A 25,428-nucleotide genomic window follows, 5' to 3' on the forward strand; every position below is an offset into this window, starting at 1 on the left:
ATCCCTTAGGAAGTCACCTTCCACACCCCAATAGACACACACACAGAAGGTCATCTCCCCACACCCCAACACATATGTACAATCTTACTCTATTCAGGTGGAATAACATGTCTGCAATATTAAATGGCTACTAGGATACATTTTAAGGCAAATATTACAGGATTTACATTAGAGCATTAGTTTTAAGTAGGACTTATGTGGGAAACGGTATATATAAGTACATGGGGAGATGAGTCAGAGCTTTTCGTGTCAATGACAATGGAAGTCATTTCCAGGTAGAAGCAAGCCTATCTGACATCATTTTCCACAGATCATTTTTGATTTTATCATATCTGATGAGATATACCTCTATGCCAAAAGCAAATGGACAAGTGTTTAGAGAGAAATCAATTTAATCTGTTGATATCCTGTGTGGGGGCTGCCTCTTGGTCATACTGAGAGGTGGTCAAGGTCATTCAGCAGCAGCAGGACCACCACCATGACACTTTCCCACACTTTGGAAAACATGGTGAGAGGCAGCTACTGGCTACAGAAATACAAGTGTGATCAAAGGGTCAAAGGCCTTAGATTCGGATGGTACATAGTTGTGTCAGCATCAGAATTGGTCATATTTGTAGGATCTTTGTGTTAATATAAGCTGCTATAACAAAAATGCCAAATGTTGACTGGCTGGTAAACTAAAGAATCACAACCCAATACCCAAAATTTTGTTTATTTCTCACAGCTCCAAGACCAAGACACTGACAGGATTGCTTCTGGTGATGGAACTACCTGACTGTAGATAGTCTTCTTACTTTGCCCTCACAGGGCAAAAGAGGGGAAGGAGTCATTTTGAGGATGATTTTGTAAGGGTACCAACCACATTCATAAGAACTCAGTCTTATGACCTAATCATTTGGAGAAAGGCTCTACATCCTAACAGGTTCAAGAGGCAGACACATTCAACCATAGCCATCTCTAAGCCTAGAGATGGCACTGAAAACAATATGAACTTGGTCACTTAAGAATGGAGCAATCAAAGAGATTACATACATAAAAGCATGAGCAACTTCTCTGTCAGATTATTTACCTTGTGTCTCTAAATAACAGTAATGACTATACTTCCCTGAAACATAGTCTTATTTCTCTTATCCTAGAAATTGTGTGGGTCTCCCTACTCTCATGGATCATAGGCTGATACAATCCATGAGGGCAGTGGGAACAGAGATGGCCAGTGGGGGTGGGGTGATGCCCTGTGAGTACATATGGTCAATGATAACACCAGGATCAGCAGCAATAGGCAGATCAACTTTAATTAGGATGACTCAAGACTTACAAAGTTTTGGGGAACTGGAGATAGGAATATCCAGGATGGGCAAAGGTCATTGGCTAGGGGTTTAGGGTACTTGGAAAGCCTCATTAGCATGGGGAAGCATTTCAGAAAACACGGATACTGCCTGAACAGGTTTTATGGGGGGGAGGAAGGGGGGAGGAAATGGATCCTGTAATCTAATTGAGGCTAAGTGACATTCCTCAGGTAAAGCTGAGGCATATGTGTGGGCTTAGAATTTCCCAGGTAAATCCAGAGAAGGAGAATCTCCACTAATTAAGGGACTCTCCCATTATGCACCAAGCCCTAAAAGGCTATCTGGTCAATGGGAGACTTTGACCTTAATTAGTAGAGTATTCCCACAAATTGTAACATAAATAACTTTCATGTATTACAACTCACATTTTTAGATAAAATTGTAACCGAAATCAGCTTATAAGTACAGGTACTTCTAGATGCACCCCTTCCTCCAAGAATTCTCATGGCTCTTCTGGGGGACTGTTGGAATCTGAATAGGTATGGACCCCATAGACTCTTGTGTTTGAATGTTTGGCCCATAAGAAGTAGCACTTTTAGGAGAAGTGGCCTTGTTGGAGTAGGTATGGCCTTGATGGAAGAAGTGTGTCATTGTGGGGGTGACTTTGAGGTCTCATATATGCTCAAGCTATGACCAGAGTGTCACACAGTCTTCTTCTCAGCTCCTTCTCCAGCACCATGTCTGCCTGAACACTGCCATGCTTCCCTCCATGATGATAATGAGCTAAACCTCTGAAACTGTAAGCCAGTCTCAAATTAAATTCTTTCCTTTATAAGAGTTGCCATTGTCATGGTGTCTCTTCACAGCAATAAAACTCTAAGACAGAGGCCCATCTGCCAAATTCTCCCTTGGCCACTTTACCTGGCTCTGCATCTTCTGAGGTTGGGTTTTGCAGTGTCATTTTATGGATGCATTATGCCTTTGTGTTTTCTCTTTTCCAGTATTCTCTAAATAGTCTATCTACTTTACTGGTTTGTGACAGTTTAGAATCACTTTGTAGACTTGAAACTCAATGTGGAATTTACCTTGTAAAAAGTGCCATCTTAAATGTTGTTAAAGGCCACTTGTAATCATTTATAAGCTATATATTTACAAACATTTATAAGCTGGCCACAAGATGTTTTTGACTTTTCTATTCACACCAATATGAACAAATAAAAGCCCTTTACTGGGGGTCATGTTGGTTTTGTTTACAGTTATTTTCTTAACTATCCTTCAAACATTGCCAAGTGTTTCATGATGCTTACATCACATTTTCTGTATTAGATCCACAGAGATGAACTTGGACATGATTATATAAGGATCTGACAACTAAGAGAATATTTCCTTGTGACAGTTAAAATTCCGGATAGCTAATCCTGAACTCTAACTTAATTACACTTTATATTAATTTAAAAAATAATGTATTAGACTTCAGTAATGGAAAGTGACATACACACTGGGTCAGCACAGGAAAAATCAAAATATACTTCTGTCAGAGAGAGTGAGAGAGAGAGACAGAGAGACAGAGACAGAGACAGACAGACAGGGACAGAGACAAACAGAGACAGAAAACAGAAAGTGCCCTTGTCATGTATTACCCATGAGCAAAAGCATTAATCTACAGACTATAGTAAGTGAATTGGAACAGATATTTTGTTCTTCTCATGATATTTAAGTAAGAGCTAAAATGGTAGGCTACCCCAGAGCTGAAACCCTGCTGCAGGCCCTGTTTCTTCATTTTGAACAGAAACCATCTGACTGTCAAATTCTCTCGTATACATTGTCCCTGCTTCTGTCTGTTTGATCCAATTTCAGATTCTCTACAATTGTGCTGGCTTATCCTTTCCTTATCACAGTTTTTAAAATTAATCTTTTCTTGTTTGTTCTAAAAATAACTAATTTTTTAACTTCATTTAAGAAGTTGACATTGAGGAAATATTTCTAAAATCAAAGGAGGTCCCATGGAGATCTGTGATCTGAGTGCACTCTAGGAGATAGCCCAGACCAAGATCACAGGGTGTACAAGCCAGGCCTGCTCCAAGAGGACAAAGGAGGTCAGTATTGTAGCAGAAGGCAAAAGATGGAGGGGCAGTGGTTTTTGAAGCATTAAAGGTAAGGAGAGGCTGGATTCTGTAAGGCTTTGTGTGATGTTTCAGACAGGACATGACAGACAGGAAGAAGAGGCCACATATGTGGGCAAGTTTCATGCTAATCAATATAAGGCCTCGGAGTATAGTTCCTGGCCTGAGAACAAAACACTGGGAACTGGAATAGAGTAGGGAGGTGGTTCTGGTAGGGTTTGTACATCAGGAATACTATCTGTCTCAGTCATAAACAAGAGAGGCTAAGCAGCCAAGAGTAGGAATAGTGAGACTAGTTAGAAGCTTACTGTAGCAACCTAATTCTTCTCGATGGAGGTGATTCAGGCAAGGATGATAACGAGACCATGAACGGGCTAGGTTCTAGATGTGCTCTGAGGCCCACGCTTCTCATCCACTGAGATGGCTGTTACATTTCAAAACAAAGGAAACTGAGAAGGGTTGCTGAGGGTGTGAGTAAAGCAAAGTGTTGCTGGTGGAGATGCAAAATGGCGTACTCACTTTAAAAACAGTATAATAGTTTAAAAATTAACACAGTGATGCCATATAATATAAACATTACCCTCCTAGGCATACACCCAGACACTGAGAGAGAAGTGTGAACCAAAACATATACCAAAGTGCTTATCAAAGCATAGAGGGAATCTCTACAATTTTGTGACACTGTCTCAGCATGCAGTTTGAACAGGTTTGATATTTATATATAGGCACAAGGCTCACCTTGACACAAGTTTCCAGCTGTCAGCCTTCCTGTGTTCCTCAGTGTGGTCAACACTGAAGCTTGCCTCATCTAGCCACCTTCGGGTAACTACTTCCCCCCACAGCAGACAGAAGAATCTACTGTACTAGTCCTACATGGGACTCACAGAGACTAGAAACAGAATGAGACTTCAAAGTCCAATGTCAATTACAGCATCACAGCAGAGGATATAACCTATGTAGTCTAGTCCATAAAGGAAACCCACCAACAGGAACACCTGCTCAGGTAGAGCCCTGATGCCGGTTCGTGCCTCTGCCACGGTCCCTCTCTCTCAGCATCCCCATCTGTAAGCTCAGTATACAGCTCCTTTGTCAGTACGTCCAGTGATTACCAGATTTGAGACTTTATTTCTGAAATATTTAGAATTACATCAATAATTTTATGGGCCACTCTTTCTCTTCTTCGGAACTTCAGTTTTCTGTATCTGCATTTGCTCTGCGTCTACGGTCCCCTGGTTTGCATGTCTGTCCTTCTCTGTTTTTTGTGGTGCTTCCTTCCAGTCCATACTATGTTATCTCTACTCTCAGTTTGGTTTCCGCTGCTTGAGCTGGTTCTCACCATTCCATAAGAGTGTAAGAGTTCTGAATTGATTTTCATTTCTTCCACTCTACTCTTGCTTTCCTGGTGCAATGTTATCTCTTTCTCTGTTTTTCATCTTTTCTTTGAGCCTCTTCATTAGAAGGAACTTATTCTCTGCGTTGTATATGAGGCAATGAGAATCAGTTATTTAAACCCTCTTTGTATTTTTTCCTCATTTTGTTCTAGCTTGTGGCAATCACTGTATTTCATAAAACCAAAAGGTGTTTATAACAGGTACTACAGTCAAATTCCAGTCATAGTCCTATCTATGGTCACAATACTGTTGTTTTTCCGCTAAAAACTAAAGGTTTCAAATTTCAATTGTTTGAGGCTCTTTCAGCTTATTAACCCTTTCAGTTAAAAGATGGCAGTGGCAGTCAGTTAATTTCTAACCCATCTAGGATCCTAACCATTAGCCATCTATCATAGAACACACACCCTGGTGGCTCTGCACCCTTTCATGTTGGTAACTACTCCTATGACTGAACTCTCTGTGTGTTGTACAGAGACATGAGCACAAGCCAAGTGGGTAAACGGAACTGCAATTTTGGATACCTGTAACCATTTCTTCTGCTCTTATAAGCAGCCTATTGAAAAGAATAAAATGAATAACTGGAACAGGGGCTGTCCCCAAATCTGTTGCCTGTTTGTAGGATATGTTCTTCTATCTGGGTTGCCTAGTCTGGCCTCAGTGGGAGAGGTCTGGCAGAGACTTGAAGTGCCAGGGTTAAATACACAGGGAAGTCCCACACACCCAGAGGAGGAAGGGGGGGAGGTTGTAGGGGGTGGTGACCAGGAAAGGGCAGTGAGTGCGATGTAAAGTGAATAATCCAAATAAATAAATAAGTAAATAAATAAACTAATTTTTAAGAAAATTAAAGAATAGAGAGAAAAAGAAATTTTCTTAAATGAGATTACTCGAACTGCCTCAAGGGTCCAGACTTCAAATAATGCTTGCACTTCTTACTTCATTTAGTGCTTCTGAGTTTGAGTTAGTCTTAGCTTTGAGAAGTGAAGAGACTCCTAGCCCCATGCATGTGTTCAAACTACTTTGCCTTTGATAATGATCCCCTGTCTTTTCCCCCAGTGCTTTTCCTTATTTGTTCTGGAAAATTGTGTGTGTGTGTAATAATATTGTTTAATATATTATAATATTATATTTTATATGGGTTCTAGAGAAGAACAGACCCAATGGCATAAATATATAACTGAATTTATTATGTCAGCTCTAAAGTAGTAACAACAACTAAAGAACAGTTGAGTAGCTGAAAATCCAGTGTTACTCAATCTTTGAGGCTGGGTGTCTCAGCAGTCAGAGGAGCCCCAAGATAGCTGTCTATCACTGATGGTGACAACCCATAGTAACTCCACAAAGCAGAGTGTCTCCATGATCCCAAATCTGGCATCAGAAGCCTGAAAGATTTCTTGGAGAACCACAGGTCCCACAAACATGAGGCAACTTTGGGGATACTGATTTGTCCTGCTGTTGGTGAAGGGATAACTACCACCAAAGCACCAGCAGCAGCAACAGCAGCAGCAGCAGCAACAGCGGCAGCAGCAACAGCGGCAGCGGCAGCAGCAGCAGTTAGTGGCAGGATAGAAGGTCAAGGACTGAGAGCAATCTTCCTTCTGACATATTCTTTTTATCTTTGATACTATAAGCAGGTGACACCCAATCTGGGTAGGTCCCATGTCAATCAAAGCAATCAGAACATTCTTCAGGTGAGGCTCTCTACTCAAGTGATTCTAATTGGTGGCAAGTTGCCATTAAAATAAACTATGCAAGGTATCAATCCAAATGGGACTAAAGTCCACACCTGAGATGGGTTCTGCATCAGCTTAAAAACACTAAACTGAATAAAGGTATCTCAAGTGAGAGTGGAGATGATCAAAATACACTGTACTCACATAATGAATACAGAGTAAATAAAATGAAAATTAAACAAACACTAGCCCATCTATAATATTAGAATATTTTACCCTGTGCTCATCACAGTGGAAATGAACATTTCAGAACTGGATTGCTAACATTCTTCCCTATAAAGACCCAGAACCAGAAACCATAAGAGAAGAGGCTGGGCCCAAATCTAGGAAACAAGAAGAATAAACTTATTCTGGAACACCATCCTGAACAAATGATTGGATTATATAAGTATAGATGTTCTCTCCTTTGTTTTCTTTCCTGTAAAGTGCTGGGAGCAATGTCTTCTTGCTTTCCTTTGTGTGTGGCTGCCACATGCTCTGGGTGGCTTTCTCTATTCACAGTTCCAGAGCAAGCCAAGTTTTACTTTGGTTTGTAGTTATCCTAGGAAAACTGATCTCCTAACTGGCTTAGGTTCTGTGCCATTTCAACCCACACACCCGGCATGGGGCTGACCTGAAAACTGCCGCTTTGGGGGCAAAACAATTGAGAATCAGAAACTTCAGATGATTCATCTCTATGGTCTGTACATAGAAGAAGAAGTTCCACGTGAGTGGGTTTGTGTTGACACAGGTATGGCAAAGTCACTTCAGTCAAAGGGATGGTAAAGTTTTCCTCAGGCAACCAAGCATGAATAGACAGTATGTGCAGAAAATGTCTACAAGAACTTTCTTCCCCAACATGTGTATGACCTAAAGACTGCTCTCCTGCAGAGAGTGCTCCTACAGATATTAGGTAAAGCTTTCTCCTTGATTCAACTATACCCCATAAGCCCTGCCTCCTTGTTCATTTGTATGCAATGACCCCAGCTTTCTGTTCAATTCTATATAATAAACACTAAGTTTCTGGGGGTGATGCTGTTTCCCCAACAGACAACCCAGTCTACCAAACTTCTGCTTCCTCCCATGCCTATAGATTCCTGTGCATGCATCTGTCCCTCTCCACCTGAGACAGTTCTGTCCCTGGAATTTGCAGGATGTGGCAATGGTTCCTTCATACTTGAAAGGAATTTCACATTGCGTATCAAGCCAAACCATTAACTATTAAAACTCGATATCTGCTTTTTTCCTTAGTAGCTTCTGTTTTCAGCAGATGAAGTAGGGAAGGTTTATTGACTGACCAAGAAGGATGAACAGGCCTCCCTACTCCCTGTAGATGTTTCAGGATCCTGTTATTACGAGTGAAGAGAACAGGTAGAGTTGAGAGGCAGTTCTTTGCTTGGCTTTGTCATTAAGTAGCTGGGAAAGGGTGTGTGCATGGGGACATCTCTCAGCCTCTCTCATTTGCAAAGTCAAGAGTTTGAGTAAATACGAAAGAGCATCTTATTTCGCTTCAAGGGCAAATATGTTATCATTCTTCTATGTAAGATCGGGGAGCTTAAAATATATATCATATTGACACATGTATTTGTGCCTTTATTGATCATAAAGCAATTAAAGAACCCAGAGAAGAAGAAGCTACTATCAACTGAAATGGATGCATTAGTCAAAGCAAAGCAAACCTCTAGGTTCACATTATGAATAATATTATGAATTGAAAATGCCTTTTGGTTCAATTTAAAAAGAAACATACACTATAGTTGTTGTTGGTTTTTTCCCCTGAAAGTCTGTTTACTTCTTTTATAAGCTACACAAAAGTATTTAAGTGATCATGGGTGATAAATCATTTGCTCACAATGCATGGGCTTCAAACTATGAGATTCTTTGGAGAATCTGTAAGAAAAGGCTTCAAAAGCAGCAGCTCGAGCTACCAATTATAACAATGCTAACTTTAGTCAGATTTCGGTTTGTCCTCGTCTGCACAATGATGATAATGTCTAATTTGGACTTTCCAATGTAAGCATTGTTATGAAATCATCTGTAGTCCAAGATTCCTTAGAAATGGCAAAAATAACCTTAATTCTTGCAAATCTGAACAACAATATGCAGCATAAAGAGAATAAAAAGTTCATTGCATAACACAGAAGAGCAGGGAGCAGCCCAGTCTCCTTCTGTGGAAGAACCCAGCCCTAAAAACAGTCTATTTTATTCAAGTGTACTTTAAAAGTCTCTAATTCCCAGTAAATTTCATGAGCAGTTCTGTTATATCCATAGCAGGAGCTTGGAAAGTGTGCAAGGTATTTAAAAGCAGGGGAGGTTTTGATCACATTTAAGCCAATTCGACCTTTTCACTACACAGTCTGAATATCACCAACCCAAACTTGGTTTCTTAATTCAGAGCCTTGTAGGCTTTTTATTTTCAATTAGGAATGCTCAATTAGTACAGTCCATCACAATATTCCAAAAATGCTATAACACCTAAAACACTTCTTTTTCTCTTTCAAATAAAGAACTTTCAATTTGCATTTCATTAATCTGATTACTTTAACATTTAATTCAATACCAGTAGAACTTTATCTAAATGTTGTAAACTTCTTTCCTGCACAGTCTCAGAAACTCAGGTCATCCTGCACCAGTGATGAGATTATCCTGGTCAAGACTGCTTTATACATGTACATCACACATGCATACACTTCCATAAAGAACTTCACTATCAACCACCAAAATAGCATTTCCTGATCTATTGTGTAAAGTAAAATGATTCTCCTATTTATCCTTTATGAATAATGTATTTTAATATCCATTGTCTCAAGAATTGTACACTATACTCCTTAGTTTACTCTATATTAAATAATGTGGCTCTTTCTGTCTTCAGAACACAGACAATGCCATAGTTCATTTCAGTTATCGACTTGACACACCTGGAAAAAGCAAACCTTGGATGAAAACTTGCCTCCTCAGACTGGTATAAAGGCAAGTCTATGGGGGGATTTTCTTGATTGTGAATTGATTTATGAGGACACACGCCACTATGAGTGGTACTATTCATAGGTGACTCTGAACTGTAGAAGAAAGGCAACTATGCAGGCCAAAGGAAGCAAGCCAGCAAGAAACATTCTCCCAAAGGTAAAATAGGCAGCTAAGGCTGAAGCCAGCAGGGTGAGCCATGCTGGTGAAGAGAGTTTTCATGGTAAATCTCCCTTCTCATGGGGCTTATGGAGAAGTCTTGCCTTCATTTTTAACTATCAAGTGTCTCCCCTTTCTATCTGTATCTAATGTCACCTTGGGTATAAGACCACCAAATGACTTTCAGACATAAGTTCTACTCAATTAAAGCATCCCCAATAACTGTTCAATATTTAACCAGACATTGTTTTTTCAAATGTTCTACTTTTTGATAACATGTCTTCTATGTAACAGGCTTTACAATACTTCTACAGATTTTAGGTGATGCTCAGAAATATGATTATCTACATGAGTATACATCTTCTTAGTAAAACTGAGCCAAACTTTTGTTCATATCACAGAATGACATTTCAAAGGCTTTTTTTGCCTAGTTGTGGACAAACAAAAGAAGTAAACAATAAATGAGCCATTATTCTTAGTTTCCTCCTGCTAAATAAATTCTTTGCAAGCCACTGCAACAAGAAGAATTGCATTTATTTGAGAACAAAAAGAAGGTCACAAAGCTGGGGGTCAGAAGGTAAGGAGGAAATATTGCATGGTGAGACAGGAGAGGCAAGTAAAACCACATCATAAGCCAGAACAAGAGGTTTAATTTTTCTTCTAAGAGCATTGATGAGCAGCATTATAACTGCTTAGAACTGATGGTTTTAAAAATCTGATAGTGAGTGGGTAGAAAACAGATTTAAGCACAACAGAGGTTCATGAAAAAAACAAATAATAAAAACACAATGCAAAATATTTTCATATTACTAAGATAATTCTTCAATTTAGTCAGGTAATTTTAAATCTTTCACTGAATTATTAGGCCATTCTGTGTTTCTGTTCAAATACCTGCCTGGTAGTTCTATGGGAAAGGTTAAATATTAGGTGGCGAAGGATATCACTTACAGAAGCAGAATACAACAAATAACAACTACCTAGTCTTTAAACTCCATATTACTTCTTTATTAATTTGCTTTATGTGTGAGTTAGAAACATTAATGTAGATTATTTCTATGGGAAAATAAAATCTGATTTTCTCAGTTCCTTTGAGATACTATGATAAAACACCTGAGACTGGGAGATTTATAAAGAAAATACGGTAGATGTACTAGCTAGTGCTGTGACAATTTGACACATGCTAGACTGATTTGGGAAGAAAAAAACCTCAACTGAGAAAATAACCTCACTGGTTTTCTTACAGGCAAGCCTTTCAGGCATTTTTTTGTTTACTGATTTTTGTGAGAGGGCCCAGCCCATGGTGAGCCCTCCATAGGTACAAGCCCTAAAACGACGGTCCTGGACAGTATAAGAAAGCAAGCTGAGCAAACAAGAACAAGCCAGTAAACAACATTCTTCCACCGCTTTCACATCAGGTCTTGCTTCTAGGTTCCTGCCTTGACTTCCTTCCATGACAGACAGTAGTGTACAAGTATAAATGAATAAAGCCTTTCCTCCCAAAGTTGTTTTTGATAATGGCGTTTTATCACAGCAATAGAAATCCCAGAAGTAGACGACAGAAGGGTAGAAGGAATGACGTTTTCTCCATTTAGCTCTTTTCATAATTGCCTTAATCCAAGTCTTAGAGCACAGCCCTTTGGACAGAAGCATCCTTGAGAAAGTTCCACCTCCCAACGCAGTCCCCTGGGGAAGGGTGGGGCGGTGCTAAAACACAAATCTGGGAGGCACATTCTGATCACTGCAGAGATTATATATGGATACATTTGGATCTTTAAAGAGAATAGAAAAATGAAATTCTAGACCTAAATAGATCAAGAACACTTGACAGGAGAGGAATGGAAAAGTAATGGAGAGAGCATAACCCATATTACATGTGGATTTCAAATTTATTGTAAGGATTTTGCTTCTACTGGGTACATTTTACAGGTTTTGAGAAGGGTAATATGGCTAGTCTAACTTTAGCGTTAAAAGTGACTAATGTTTCAAAGTAGAGTGTCAGGGGGAGAAGCTAAGGGGGCGTCTGATTGTCATAATCATCCAGGAATGATCAGGGTGGTAGCCACTGACTGTAGAGAGTATTTGCATTGCTGCTGTATTTTCGAAGGTCAGCTGGCTAAATGTGTGAAGAAGAGGTGTCAAGAGCCACTTGCAGAGTTTTGACCCCAGTAACTAAAAGGATCAAGTAACCTTGGGTAGAGATTGAAGAGGCTGGCTTTTAGGAAACGTTAAAGCCTTAGCTGGGAAATTTTCTTGTGATTCTAGTGGAGGAGAAAGTAAACAATTGAATATGAATTTGGAGTTCAGGGGATAAGTCATGTCTGGAGATACAGATGCTATGGCCATTGGATTAAGCAGCAAGATTTCAAACTGTGTTGCTAGATTAGATAGTCAGTGACAGTGTCTTTAAGAAACACTCTGTGGATAGACTCCCAAGAGATTTGGTTATTAAGGTGAGAGAAAAGGCATGGAGAAATCTGAGAGGGAACTGCAATAGGAACAAGAAAGAAAGAAAGAGCATGATGCGGGGCCAACCCTGCCTTTTTCTCCGATGCAGCTCAGCTTTCAGATCTTGGAAGTGCTATTTGATATTGTCTTTCCTAGATTTGGTTATGAGTCTTTCCTAAGTGCCCCTATGGCAAAGCACTCTGAGTCTTTGTCATACTGTGTCACAGGGATCTGTACTGACTCATTTCTTCCTGTAAACCATAAGCTTTAAGAAAGAAATCAAGAGTATTCCCAGAAATCACCCCCATGCTTATCTCATGATAACTTCAGACCACTAACGATTGAACTGAATTAGTAATTGGTTTACCACCACAGGCACAGTACTACTGTGATAAAATTAGTCTGTTATGATTATTAAGAGCAGTACCATATATACATTTATTTCATTGAGTTTTTTTTCTTTATAATTATTCATAGGGAAATTTCTAGCATTACTTCATTGCTGTGTTTGCAGTTATGATTTATATAATGGAGCACGAAGAATGAAAGTAATATTATTTTTATATGTTAAACATGTGCAGTAAATAAGACCTTCACATTCTACTTTAAATAAATATCTCACCTTCCTCACAAAACTAGGAAGAAAAGTAAAATTAATTTAGTAGAAAAAAATCCACAAGATGTTAAAATGATTCATAAGTATCTAAGGTCATTGAAATTGTATGAGTCAGATTTAAATATCTATCAACTTTTTGTTAATGTGCTATACATATAAAATACAGACAACTAAAACAGGTGATTAGTTTTAAAACAGCAGGACATCACTTACCGGAAAGTATAGGAGCAGAGAACCAAAGAGTATTGTTTCCAACAGGATGAGGCCAGATGCCCTGATGCTCTAAAAGAAAAATTGAGAATGTCGTTGTTAACTTAATTTCCAGGCAGAGAGGATTTGTGCCACTGTAAAAATGCCTCATTCTTGAGAACAACATTCTTCTGGGGGAAATTAAGTAAATAAATGAAATCTAGCTAGTATTCAGGTAAGTGAACAGCTGACAGATGAGGGACATCTGCTTATAATGGGGTGACAGGCTTGACAATGGCATAGGGACTTCACAGAATTTCATTCTCCACAACTTGAGTTACTGAGTCATCTGAGAAGCTAAGGACACTCACTACCTTGAACATTCCTATAATTTGGTAAATTGTAACCAACCCAAATCTTTTCTCTATTTCTAAGACATAAGCCACCAGTTCCCTAAACCATTTTATGGACACCTGCTCAATCACCGTGGATGGTTAAACAAAGTCTCAGTGTGTGAGCTGTATAAAAACATATAATCTCAATGGTGTAATATAATCCCTGTAACACAGGTTAATTCTGTAAACAATGTGAATCATATGCATATAAAATGTTCCTCACCTTAAGAGGCATTTATTCTACAGTCAAAATACAAAAGACTACATTGTTTTCAAGTAGACTTCCTACTATTTAGTTTCTAAGCATAAATGTACTTAACAGCTTTATAATATTTTTAAAAAAATATTTTTATTGATTTTCTGTAAGTGTTATACCATATACACCAGTCCCTGTCAGCTTCCCTTCCCCAAAATCTCCACCCTTCACCCTTGCAAACTTCCCCCCAAAATAAACACACACACACACACACAGACACACACACACACACACACACACAGGCAAACAACAAAACAGATAACATTTCATCTTGGAAGTTGTAGTATGTCACAGTGTGTCCAACAGTCTACCCCTCTGTCCACACATCTTCACTTGCAAATGCTCATTGCAATGAGGCATTGGTCTGCTTCAAGATCTCTGGCTTCTGTGACATCATCAACATTGGATCCTTATTGAGATGCCTCCAAGTCATCCTGTTGTAGCCCTAGGTCATGGAGATCCTGAAGCTTTGGATCAGCAGGCCTGGCCCTTTCCTGCATCCCAACCTTTCACAGATGATATACATTTTGGGGTGGGCCAACTCAGAACCTTGAATCTTGCTTGGTCTGGGTGATGGCAGAGCTGGCCAGCCCACAGGCTCTCCCTTATCTGTACCATTAGGGCAGCTCTCCAGCACCGCTCTGGTTAGGTCACCCAATCCCACCATCAGCAGAAAGCAGATTCAGCTCTCCTGCTCTCATGCCCTTGAGGCTGGCTCACCTGCATCCATGTCTCTACAGCCAGCTCTCCTGTGCTTCCCAATCAAGGTACACTGGGCCCACTCCCTCAAGTGCTGCAGCCTATGAGGGGCTGGGCCAGCTTCCCTGCTCTCACACTCCCATGGCTGGCTCATCCATGCCTTTACCATCAGGGCCATCTCCGTGGTGTTGCCCAGGTGAGGTGAAGGGCCCACTCCCCTGAGTGCTACAGCCAATGATGGAGCAGGTCTAGCTCTTCTGCTCTTATACCCTCAAAGCCAGCTTTCCTGATTACTGCAGGTGGCAAGGGGAAAGAGCAAGGTATCACCCCCATACTCATGCTACCTCATGGCAGCCAAGGGGCAGGCCCAGCTTTCCCTGACTCTCTTCCTCAAGACTGGCTCATCTTCACCCCATCACCAGGACTGGCTGATATGCTATCCAGGGCCTGCTTTACTAACAGCTGCAGCTGGTAAGGGGCAGGCAGGACTACCTCTCCTGAGCTCATAACCCTGCAGGCTTGTCAACTCCCAGAGGTAGCAAGGGGCAAGAGTTGGGGCATTGCCTCTATGCCCATGCCACCCTATAGCAGACGAATGGCAGGGTCAGCTATCCCACATTCAAGCCCTGGCATGGCTTACCAACACCACTGCCATTAGAGACAGCTCTACTGTGCTTCCTGAGCAAGGTGTAGGGTCTACTCTCCCTCATTTTCATTTTCAGGGCTGGTTCACCTGTACCTCCACTTCCATAAATAACTCTGATGTGCTGTCCAGGCAGAGTTCAGGGTCCACTCTCCCAAGTACTGCAGAACTCTCCTGAGCTCTGCCAGTCGTGAAAAATGGGGCTAACTCTCCAGAATGCCATATCCAGTGAGGAGCAGGACCAATTATGCATAGCCCTTGGACATCCAGGTGGTGCCCAATGGCTGCCCCAACTGAGGACATCCCCATGTTCTCTAATGGTAATGTGAGCCAGGGACTTTGACACTGACTCCTGATGCTGCATAGCCATGGACTCAGAGATGGCCTTCAGCTGCCTCTCAGGCTGGAACCTCACCATGGCCCCAGGTGGCAGGAATAGCCGCTCACACCAGGCTACTCTTCTCTACCCTTGAGTCTCCAGTTCCATCTCTCTTCACAGTGCTCAAGCTGCTCCACTTCTCTTTCTCTCCCAACTGATCACCATATACTCCCACACTGTGATGGCTCCAGTTGCAGGCTGGACATGCAGCTGGCAGGCTCCTGGGTGATATACTTCATGATAATATACTTCATCATGGCAAGCAGTGTGTCAAAAAGCAGGTGTCTTTGGCCCACTTGTGATGTGCACTGGAGGGTAGGTCTTTGGATGGCAGGGTGGTCCACAGGTCTTTGTCTGTCTTCCTCCTACTGTGCACTGTCTGGACTTTATTTTGTTTGATTTGTATGAGTCCTAGGCATAAAACAGATTTGACTACCAAGCATGGTGTCAAGCTAGGATGAACAAAAAACTGCCATCTGCTCTGCCTCTGACTAAGAACGCCACCACCAACAGGTGTCTCTTTGCCCATTGGCAGAGAGCATGACAGTTTTTTTTATACAATCTGCAAAGTAACAAATTCCTAAAACAAAGTAGAATTGAGCCAAGAAATAAAATACTAAATCAATCTTAGCTTATAACAATAAATTTGGCTTCAATGAACTAAAGTTTCAAGATAGTCACTCTGGATTCCTTATGTTTTTATTAAATTTAATGTAAAACATGCATACACATTACCAACATACAGATGTCTTACTTATCAGGAAAGTTATGTGAAGCAAGAAAATTAATTCTGCAACAACCAAAATATGCTAGGAATCCAAACTATGACAGAACGTTGTATTCTTTTTTTAAACGATCTGTTAACTGAAGAGTCAGGAAAAGAAAATTCTAATTCCTCTTCTGAAGTCTTTCAATGTATTAACCACACAGAACTGAATAATGTGATCCTTCAAAGGAACTCATAGCTAAGGATTTCAGAATGGTGTACAGTAGTGACCGTTTGTGTGCCTTTCCCTGTTTAATTTCCTGTAGTGCTGAGAATGGAGCCCAAGGTCTACACTTGCCAGGCCATCTTTGTACCTCCATTCCATCTTCTGGCTCTCTGTGCCTTTTCAATGTTGATCATTGTTTTACCTAGTAGATGTTTTGATGAAAAGGAAATTTCTATCAGCAGTATTTGAGTGTGGGCTGATAAAATTTCTAAAATGGCAAATTATGTTTGCAAAGCATGCTTACTTGTGAATGTTTTTATAGCTTATATTCTAATTTTTTTAATATGACACTAAGATTCAGACTCCAAACTATTATGCAAAACTTCTTATAAAACAATCTATGCGATGTTGACAAAGGAACAGAGAAAGGAGCTGGAGAGAACAGCAAAAAAATAAATAAGTCAACAAAAAATAAACAACAGCTTTGCAGTTAAGTTTGCCTTACTGTGAATTCTGAAATAGCTATTTCAGTGAATTTCAATTGCCTTGCCCATAAAAATTAATATTTAACACCTTATTAAACCAAGTAAGTTACTAAACATGAAGTAGATAAAATGGCAGCACTGGACTTGGGGCACATAACTGTATATCTAGTTTTTAAGAAATAAAGCAGCCCCTGGCTGATACATTTGAAAACTCTAGATATATTTTGATAGCAACAAAAATTCTTTTATGTTTGGAATGGAAAATGACTATGGAAGAGACTGAAGAGATAGTAGAGTTGTTAAGAGCACACACTGTTCTTGCAGGGGACCTGAGCTTGACTCCCAGTGGCCATGTCAAGAAATTCACAACCATCTATAATTCTACCGCAAGAGACCTGTCACCCTTTTCTGGATTCCAAGGGTATCTGCACTCATGTGAACAGATATACATATTATTTTAAACAATACACAAACTATAATTAAGAAGTTAAGTTCAAAATTACACCAGAAGGTCCAAGAGCCCAGTGATAGGGGACCCAGAAGTTCTTTACTTAGTGTGAGATGATGCTGTGGCATGGTGGCTTCTTCCCTTCTCGATGTCTTCTGATTATTTTATGAGTAGTGGACTGTATGCCTGCCTTTCGGCCATTACAGGACTACAACAGTTGCAGTCATGGGTGTTTATGTGTATTCTCACAACTACCTTTTCCTTTACACTTTACATCAGAGATGTATGTAGGTGTGTCCAACCAATGGCTCCCTGACTGTGCATAGCCCAGGATAGCTCTGAGTGTAGTTCATCACACTATAGATAACAATGCCACATCACCCTTGGTTCAGAAGATTCATCCTAACCTGACAGCAAAGACTTCTTCTGAGGCAGAGATTATATTTGGACATGAAAAAACTAACCAGAAATCTTTCTTTTCATTGAAGGAGATACAGCCATAGATTTCTGAATCATAAGCCTTTTTAGTAATTGACTGAAGAAAATCTAAAGTCTATTATCTCAAGTCTTATAAAATTCTATGATTATGAGTTATAATTTGCAAAAAGTCTAAATAGAACTCTTCTTATAACTAGTACTAATAAATATGACTGCAAAATTTGTAATGGAGAGCGCATATTAGCCTTCTTCCCTTCTCACTATGGATTTTTTTCCCAGTTCTCAAACCCCCAAAGATAAATTATGAAGATTAAATGACAAATTCGAATTTGTAGATCAAAGACAAATGATATTCTACTAATTTAATAAAATTGTGTCAAAGCCAGACTCTAACTCCCATCACCCTAGCATGGAAAGTGCAGAGCCACATGACCCCACGCATGCTTGCAGCTTCCAGAGGCACATGACCCCATGCATGCTTGCAGCTTCCAGAGGCAGATTCATCCTTATACAACACCCCTAAGGAAGCCCAAGCCATTAGAGTAATAAAAGAACAGGAATGCTGAAGGCTGTGTTTTTAAAATAATTTAAAAGGCTTGTTATTATTTCCCTGGCTCCACGGGACTAACTCTATTTCATTTCATATTTTAAACAGTTTTAGCCTCTGGGGAAATAACACACATCTTGCTAACACAATGTAGCTATTTTTGATCATTGCCAATGTCTTTAACCTTGCAATATTTAAACTTTTCTTATATTACAAAAGAAACCTCTGAGAAAGAAAACATTTTAAATAGCTCAACTTCACGATCTATGAGTAAACTCTGAGGTAGCAATGGAATTATATTTTCCAAAGGATGAGTCAGAATGGGAGTCAGAGAAAAACTAATAGCCCACAAATCTCTCATTCACAAAGTGAATTAGATACAGCACAGATCCATGGGCTCACCTTTTCTTCTAATTCTTCTGTTTCTATAGCCACAGATGAGAGACTTCCTTCCAGTAGCACTTGAGGAGCACTTGACACAATGTTGTCAATAGGTTTTCAATAGGTTGGAAACAGGATATGAAAGGCAATACTAAACAAATACTTAACACTGGAAATTTGGAGGAAGTTATTGTTTATTAATTTTAAATTTCATAGATGGGTAAAAATAGACTGTCCTACTTGAGAGACCTCAGGAAGTTCAACTAGAGTAAGAATATCTGCAATGCAATACTGAAAATGCAACCAATGCACTATATTTGTAATAAATTTAATCTGTTAAAATCAACTTTCCCTTTTCAGAAAAAAAAATCACCAATAAAAAGGGTAAAAACAGAATGAGGGCTAAGAAAGATACACTCCCGAAGTAAGTGTTGTGGACAACTGTCATAATGACAATACTGGTTGTTTATTGGCTTTGTGATACTAAGCCAGATTCTTGACTTCTGAGTACAGTTCTATTTGTCACATTGTGTGATCACTTCTGGTTAAGTTTAAACTTACTTTTGAAAAGTTTATCTGAAAGTGCACAGTATACACGGAGTTTAATAATCTTCCAAACAGCATAGTACACTAAATGAAGAGTAAAAATAAATTATTTCTTCCTCAGAAGAGAAGAGGGGAGGGGAAACAGGAAGGACTAGGGGGTTACTGGGAGGGCAGGGGGGCTGTGATTGGGATGTAAAGAGAATAAATTTGTGAGCCCCACATTATTAATCATGATTTGTCACATTTCTGGGCTGAAACTGTTTTACAGGCATTATTATTTTGTAGAGTTAACTAATGAGATGTTCAACAATTCGCTTTGCTGTGTTTCAAATCCAGTCAACACTTCAAGAATGCCCCCAAGCAGGTCTGGTTGTTTCAGAGATGCAGGAGAACTCAGATGCAGGAGAGTAAGCATCTTGACTGATTTTTAAGTCACTCCACCTCCATGCTTCTCGAAAAGCAATTCGCTGCTCTCTGATAAAACCCTCGTCAGGCTCCTGATGGCTTTCCCTCGTTCTTGCTAAGATGTTGCCTGGATGCATTTCTCAACTAAGGAACATGCCCTGTATATACTCCCTGGCAAGCCTTTAGCTACAACTCTGTGGTCTACTTGCAATCTTCCATCTCCTCCCATCCTTGTGTTGGAACTACTAAACAAAGTAACGTGTTTCACAAAATTGAGATTCTCCACATGCCCAGAAAGCATACAGGAGTGAATGTAACGGTTGAACATGAAGCCATCTTTCTTCTGATAGCTTGAAGTTGTTTGCCAAAAGACAAAATGAAAAGTAGTATGGAATAATAATTTGGTAAATTATTAATCAATTTACCTGTGCCTTGTTTACATTTTCATGTAAATTCCAACCTCTTCTTTCATTTAATTCTTCTATCTCCATCTTTGTGCTTTTCAGCAAACTAAATGTTTGTGATTAAATAATTATCTTGATATTTTATGATTTTATATCTTACATCATGAATGTGGCTCAGGAAAGATTTCAAATAATTAATTCATAAGTTTTAAGTAGATAATAAGTCCTAACCCTTACATTCAAAATTCAAAAAGGTCATATTAACTAATAGATGTTTTAATTGGTTTCTTTCTTCTCTGGGATGGATCATTTTCCCTAAGACACACTGTTTAATGCATTAGGAACTGACTATGAACTCAAAAGACATAAGTGAAATCATTGAGTATACATAGAAATTTGATGACAGAAAGATCTGACAGTAGGGAATTATCGAAGGAATGCTAAGAAACAAACAAAAAAAATCCAAAAAAGTTTATCAATGTAATAGTTTTCTAAGACCTACCGTGTCTAAATATAAATGAGTTAAAGTGGTTTTCTAGAAGCTAGAAGCTATTTAAAGCCTGCCAAACTAATTACTTAAAATATATATCTTCAGCCACAACTGCTTTCTGAATCTTTAAATTTATATTCTCACTCACCTTCCTAGAAGCACCTCATATTCCAGAAACCAGAAACTAAATTTTCCAACCATGCCTGTATTCAGATTCTCTCTCCTGATTAAGAACAATTAGTCATTTACTAACACTATATTCAAGCTATGTCTCAAACATATATATTTTAAATTAAATGAACTTGTTTTATTAAAGAAATCCATTCATACACTTATTTGTTTTTAGAACCCCCTGTTTTTCTGGTCAATTGTTTCACTAAATACACAATTAACTAAAAAAAATGATAACACTAAATTGCTACATCCAAGCTGACTCATGGTTAGAAGGAACTTTTTGTTTTTGTATATGACTCCTTTAGATCTGGTGAGGTTAGGTGGAGGAGGAGGAAGAGAAAGAGACGGAAGGTGGATAGGAGAAACAAGTGTCTGCTTACATCTGTTTTACATAATAGGTGATACCTTTTGGCTTTTCAGAGATAAAAATGGGCGAATCTGCTGAAGAGATGAATATGGAGCAGGTCCCAGCAGAGCAGAGACCACAGCCTGGCACGTGCCTCTCTTGCATGTGCTTCCCACTGAATGACTGTGCTCTTCTTTCTCAACTCCACCGCAGTCGACAGAAACACCCGTCCTTCCTGACATTTCATCAAGGTCTGCCTCTTCAAGAGGGACACTTAGATCAGAGAAGTTCTATTTCTCCTTTAATCCCCCATGTTCAATTTATGCCCTGCCTTAATCTTACATGTTTGTTGTAAAGTAAAAAGATAAAATACATTCTAGCCTGTAACTAAAAGGTAATTGTTGGTAATAAATTAGTGGTTATCCTTCCAGGTAGAACTTGGAAAGCAAAATAGACAATATTTAAAATACAGAGGTAAAAATCCTTGATTTTTTGCTTTAATCAGCCAATTTCTTTTTCTTTCACTCTCCCTTCCTTCCTTCCTTCCTTCCTTCCTTCCTTCCTTCCTTCCTTCCTTCCTTCCTTCTTCCTTTCTTTCTTTTTCTTCCTTTATTTCCTTCCTTCCTTCCTGTTTAGACTGTTCTGTTTTCTTTGGGTTTTGAGATAATCTCTTTATGTAGCCTAAACTGGCTTCAAACTCATTATCATTCTAGCTCTTTCTTTCTAGTGCTAGAATTAGAGCTGTGAGCACACCTATCATGAAGTTTTTTAAGCCCTACAGAGTGAGATTAATAGAATGGGTCTTCTTGATCCAAAATTATTTTCCCTGATTTTAATCCTACATGGAAGTTAACCAATGTGTCTATATTTAACCAGAAATTGGATACTGTCGTCTCTATTTTGTGCCAAAGGTATTTTTTTTATCCTGAGATGGGTTTGTATCATGTATCTCAGACCAGTAGAGCTCACAATCTTTTACACAGGCCACCCAAGCACTGGTAGTACAGAGCTATGCCATCATGATTGATTTCAACTTCATTTTTAAGAAACACATTTTTCTGTTTCAGAAAGGATTTTTTCCTTTTCAGCTTTTACTGTGAATTTTATCATAAGTAATAAATTCATTACAGTTCAGAATATCAGACCAAAATAACATAATATTGTATATATACTATATATGCATATCTATTATATGTACTATATATACATACATATTTGTATTAACACTAATAACTTATACAAAAAGAATAAAAGAATTGCAAAAACATAAAAAAATAATTAAATATTTTTAAGTAAGCAAGAACCAAGTGGTGGTGAAAGAAACTGAAAACCATAAAACACAGAATAAAGAAACTTAAGATCACATACATGAATGTGAATGCTCATGATTCACAAATATTAATACTACTAAATCCACACCACTTAAAGCAATACATGGCTTCAGTGCATTCCCTACCAAAATATAAAGGACATCCGTTTTTTTTTTTCAAAGAAATTGAGAAGTCCTAGAATTCATATGGAATTGCAAAAGGATACTAACAGTACCTTTACTGTTAAAAAAAAAAGCAACCACAAGCAAAAATAAGGAGTCAATATCATCATAATCTTTAATCCAAAACACAGTACAAAGTGGTCCATCTAACCAGCTTGTTCCAGGCAGTGAATGGACAACAAAACCATTGGAAGGGGTCAGAGAGCCTGGAAATGAGTTCACACGCTCATATCAACTGATTTTCAAATGGTGTCAAAATGCACAAAGAGAATAGGATAGTTTCTTAAACAAAGTTAGATCCCCAAACAGAAGAGTGAAATTAGACCCTTATCTAACACTACATGCCCCAGCAGATTAAATATTTCATCAATAAAAGGGTAATACATCCAGAAGGAAAAAAAATGTACATTGTGACTTTGGTCTGGACAGGGTTTGGGGGATCTGATGTCCAAAGCACAGGCAACAAATGCAAAAACAGACAAATATGACTGTCAAAATTGAAAATTTCTGCAGAGCAAAGACAATGAACCAGACAACAGAATGAAAAGTAGTTAATATGTAGCACTGGAAAAATGACTGAAAGGCCATGCCTCATAAGAGGTTACTATTTAAAATACATAAAAGAGACAAATAATACAATAATAAGAAATAACATTATTAAAAATGTCAAAAGATATGAATGTACACTTTTCAAAATAAAATAAACAGCCAGTGATATCTAAAAATGTCCTCAAAATCAGGCAATCATCAGAAAGACATATCAAAAATATAAAAGAAACCGCTATGTGATGTCACCTCATATCAATTAGAATGGGGGCTTCAACGAGAGGAGATTTAACAAGTTGTGAAGAGAAGTGAGTCCCTGCGAGCCCTCAAATACTGTCAGTGTGTATACACATTACTGAAACCATCATGGAAACAGTGTAGAGGCTCCACCAAAAAGTTAAAAAGAGAATTATCATATGGTCCAGAAACTCGACTTCTGAGTATATCTGAAGAATAAGAAACTGTCATGTCTTCAACATGATAGCCACGATTCAGAATTGACTGGGTATCCACCAATAGATGGACAGATATGGACAGAACAGCTTGTGTGACTACTGGTGGGCAGAAAATGGAGGCGATGCGGAGACGTTGGTCAGACTGACTGTTAAGATGAGTGGATTTCTAGGAATCTGATGTGCAGCAGGGGTTGTGTTAGAGGTAGATTTGTGTGATCATGATCCATACTGAATAGTGTCTGCCAACTCACTGCTTCATGTGTCTTGAACATACATAACTGCTCTTGATAATTAAATATCTTCAAATACAACAAGCCACTGTAGGGCCACATTGGTGTCACAGCAAGATCCCTAAGCCTTTGCTGAGAGCAAGCTAAAGGAATTGGCATGCTTCAATGAGAAAGCTGTCTCACTTGATCTTTGACAAAGGAGCTAAAACTGTCCAGTGGAAAAAGGACAGCATTTTCAACAAATGGTGCTGGTTCAACTGGAAGACAACATGTAGAAGAATGAAAATTGATCCATTCTTATCCCCTTGTACAGAGCTCAAGTCTAAGTGGATAAAGGACCTCCACATAAAACCAGATACACTGAAACTAATAGAAGAGAAGGTGGGGAAAAGCCTCGAATACTTGGGCACAGGGGAAAAGTTCCTGAACAGAACTCCAATGGCATATGCTCTAAGATCGAGAATTGACAAATGGGACTTCATAAAATTGCAAAGTTTCTGTAAGGCAAAGGACACTGTCAATAGGACAAAACGACAACCAACAAATTGGGAAAAGATCTTTACCAATCCTTCATCTGATAGAGGGCTAATATCCAATATATACAAAGAACTCAAGAAATTAGACTCCAGACAACCAAATTACCCTATTAAAAAATGGGGTATAGAGCTTAACAAAGAATTTTCAACGGAAGAAACTCGAATGGCCGAGAAGCATCTAAAGAAATGTTCAGCATCCTTAGTCGTCAGGGAAATGCAAATCAAAACAACCCTGAGATTCCATCTCACACCAGTCAGAATGGCTAAGATTAAAAACTCAGGTGATAGTAGATGCTGGCGAGGGTGTGGAGAAAGAGGAACACTCCTCCATTGTTGGTGGGACTGCAAGATGGTGCAACCACTTTGGAAATCAGTCTGGCGGTTCCTCAAAAAATTGGACATAGCATTACCCGAGGATCCAGCTATACCACTCCTAGGCATATACCCAGAAGATGCTCGAACATATAACAAGGACATATGCTCAACTATGTTCATAGCAGCCTTATTTATAATAGCCAGGAGCTGGAAAGAACCCAGATGTCCTTCAACTGAGGAATGGATTAAAAAAATGTGGTATATTTACACAATGGAGTATTACTCAGCTATTAAAAACAATGAATTCGAGAGGTTCCTAGGTAAATGGATGGAACTAGAAATTATCATCCTGAGTGAGGTAAGCCAATCACAAAAGAACACACATGGTATTCACTCACTGATTATTGGATATTAGCCTAGAACCTTGAAATGCCCAAGATGCAACTCACAGGCCACATGAAGCCCATAAAGAAGGAAGACCAAGTGAGGGTGATTCGGTCCTTCTTAGAAGGAGCAACAAAATACTCAAGGGAGCAAATATGGAGACAAAGTGAGGGACAGAAACTGAAGGAGGGGCCGTCTCAAGACCACTCCACCTGAGTATCTATACCATGTGCAATCACCAAAGGAAGATGCTGATGTGGAAGACAGGAAGTGCATGCTGATAAGAGCCTGATATGGATATCTCCTCAGAGGCCTTCAAGAGTCAGACATATTCAGAGGCAGATGCTCACAACTAGCCATTGAACTGATCATGGGGTTCTCAATAGAGGAGTTAGAGTGAAGACTGAAGGAGCTGAAAGGATTTGCAGCACCATGAGGAGAGCAACAATACCAACCAACCACAGCTCCCAGGGTCTAAACCACCAGCCTGGGAGCACTTAGGGGGGGGATCCAGGGCTTCAGCTGAATATGTAAAAGTGGAGGGCCCTGCTGGGCATAGGTGGAAGAAGAGAACCTTGACCTCATGAAGGCTGGATGCCCCAGGGGGTGGGAATTTTGAG

The 25,428-nt window shown here is 39.2% G+C and overlaps 1 protein-coding gene and 1 non-coding gene across 2 annotated transcripts in view; both read right to left on the reverse strand.

Annotated features, from left to right (window-relative positions):
* Gpr158 (G protein-coupled receptor 158) overlaps positions 1 to 25,428 on the reverse strand; it is a 353,010-nt gene that overhangs the window by 122,957 nt on the left and 204,625 nt on the right. Inside the window, exon 5 of the mRNA XM_028764948.1 lies at positions 12,907 to 12,975. Coding sequence (XP_028620781.1) covers positions 12,907 to 12,975 — 69 coding nt within the window. The remainder of the gene's footprint in view (positions 1 to 12,906; positions 12,976 to 25,428) is intronic.
* Positions 15,657 to 15,795, reverse strand: LOC114619103. Its single transcript, XR_003711065.1, has one exon. It is a non-coding gene; the product is annotated as a small nucleolar RNA SNORA48 (small nucleolar RNA).

The sequence above is a fragment of the Grammomys surdaster genome, unplaced genomic scaffold (genome assembly GCF_004785775.1).
Source record: "Grammomys surdaster isolate TR1022 unplaced genomic scaffold, NIH_TR_1.0 146, whole genome shotgun sequence".
Classification (NCBI taxonomy): domain Eukaryota; kingdom Metazoa; phylum Chordata; class Mammalia; order Rodentia; family Muridae; genus Grammomys; species Grammomys surdaster.